The 2,280-nt window shown below is 38.0% G+C and overlaps 1 protein-coding gene across 1 annotated transcript; it reads left to right on the forward strand.

Annotated features, from left to right (window-relative positions):
- Positions 1 to 268: 268 nt before the first annotated feature.
- On the forward strand, positions 269 to 613 carry LOC126689819 (dehydration-responsive element-binding protein 1A-like). Its single transcript, XM_050384997.1, has one exon. It carries the CDS (start codon positions 269 to 271, stop codon positions 611 to 613), a length of 345 nt encoding a protein of 114 aa, XP_050240954.1.
- Positions 614 to 2,280: the final 1,667 nt, after the last annotated feature.

Raw genomic sequence — 2,280 nt, forward strand, 5'->3', positions numbered from 1 at the left:
CTCATTCTTCTTAGTTTCTCCAACAAACACCACCCTTTGCTTTACTTATATCTACGGCAACACAAGTAAGTGAGAAACAAATAGTGTCTTTTTTAGTGTATTCCATTACTATAAAATAAGACCCTTTTGAGATTTAGCTTTGTTTTAGAAATACATGGTGTTTTAAGACATTTCTCGAATCCAAAGTATATCTAATAGTGTTTGATATATGTTCCACGGAGTTTGAGAGTGGTAGTGCTCGTATGTGAACTTGTTAGACAAGAAGGTCATGTTGGCTTCCCAGATTCCTAAGAGACGTGATGGGAGAAAGAAGTTCAAGGAGACAAGACACCCAGTATATCGTGGAGTGAGGAGGAAGAACCCACAAAAATGGGTTTGTGAAATTCGTGAGCCAAATAAGAAGTCGAGGATTTGGCTTGGGACTTTCCCCACTGCAGAAATGGCAGCGCGTGCACATGATGTGGCAGTGATTGCGCTCTGTGGCCGGTCCGGGTGTCTAAATTTTGCTGACTCAATGTGGAAGCTTCCGATTCTGACTTCAACGACGGCAAAGGATATCCAGAGGACGGCAGCGGAGGCAGCCAAGGCATTTCGGCCAACGAAGTTGGATTGAGGTTTTTGGTGTGCACATGATGTGGCAGTGATTGTGCTCTGCAGCCAGTCCAGGTGTCTAAATTTTGCTAACTCGATGTGGAAGCTTTCGATTTTGACTTCAACGATGGCAAAGGATATCAAGAGGACGGCAGCAGAGGTGGCCAAGGCATTTCGGCTGGCGAAGTTGGATTGAGGTTTTTGATGGCAGCAACAATAGTATCGGTGGAGATGGTGGAGGAAGTTGTGTATTTTTTATGGATGAGGAGGCGGTTTTTGGCATGCCAAGGTTGTTGGAAAAATCCCACTTTTCAAACCTAAACCCAAATCAGCCAATAACTAAACACATGATAGGAATTTTTAATACCAGCATTTATTAATAGAAATTTTCTAGAAATTTTTAATACCATTGTTATCAATTGTGTGATGTCATCTAAACAATGTGTATTTCCATTTGTTTGTTGTTTCAATGAGCCATGTTAGTCTTGGTTGGATTGAGATCAAGTGCAATAGGTATTGCATTGTATGCTGTGGTGCCTAGTCTCCCTGGTACTTCCCTTAGGGATGATGAATTTGGGCTCCCAATTAATTTGTTGGTGGGTATCCTTCCACTCCTACTAAATGTTGCCTCAAATGCTGCCTTGACAGCCCAAACCTATACTCCTTTGATCTCTCCTTGCACTTTCCTTTCTTCTCCCCTTTCTTCTCCACTTGATTTTTTCCTTCTATGTGCTTTTTGACCAACCTCTTACCCATTTGCCCTATCTTCCCTTTTATAGTTTCCCCCTAGTGGGGATCCAAATTATTACGTTTGTATCAATTCCCACGCAATTCCACTTCTGCCTAGAATCCCAAGGAAAATGATTCCTTCTGAGGATTCTATGGAAACTTGTTCCTGATGTCAAATAGCGTTCAGTAGCGAACTTTCCAAAGGCACTAACTGTGCTCAGAGAACCGACCTGAATTTGACCGTCCCTTCATTGGCCTCCCTTGGCCTGATAGTCAGTATCGAACCTAACCCGACCCAAATATAGTAGGGTTCCCTCAAGCACCAACCTTACATCCTTGCACTTTTATCATTAGGCTGGGCCTATCCCTATAGTGTTGGGCTAGTTTCAATTACCTGAGACAGCCTTGGTTACCTAGGCCATCTTGGGCCTTGGTTACCTGAGCCCAAGTCCCTACATGTGCAATTGCTTTTAATGGTTGATTTTGAAATTTGAAAAAAAAAAAAAAAATTCAATCTCAACCATTAAATAATAAATATTAAAAAAAGTAAAATATTTTAAAAGTTAAAATGTAAAATGGTAAAAAACAAAATTGTGAAAGTGGATGGCAGTAATTGTACATGTCTTGTTCTTTCAATTTTTCCTTACGTTTAAAAAGCCATTTGTGAATATATTGTACTACTTTTCAAGAATATTTTCATCATTTTTTTTTTCTCCTACTAACGAGATAATAGTTATTGGAGAGCAAAATTAAGACTTGAACAGAGGGGAAAAAAAGAATAGAACAAGAATAAATTGTGATCATAAAATTGAAAATATTGCAATTTATTTTGTAGCTAAAACTAAAATATTATTACATTGATTTATTTATTTATTTTTTATATAAAATTGTTATTGACAATTTCTAATGGTAATAAATTGTTATTAAAAACAAGTTAATATATATATATATATATATATA

Source organism: Quercus robur, chromosome 6, assembly GCF_932294415.1.
Source record: "Quercus robur chromosome 6, dhQueRobu3.1, whole genome shotgun sequence".
Taxonomy (NCBI): domain Eukaryota; kingdom Viridiplantae; phylum Streptophyta; class Magnoliopsida; order Fagales; family Fagaceae; genus Quercus; species Quercus robur.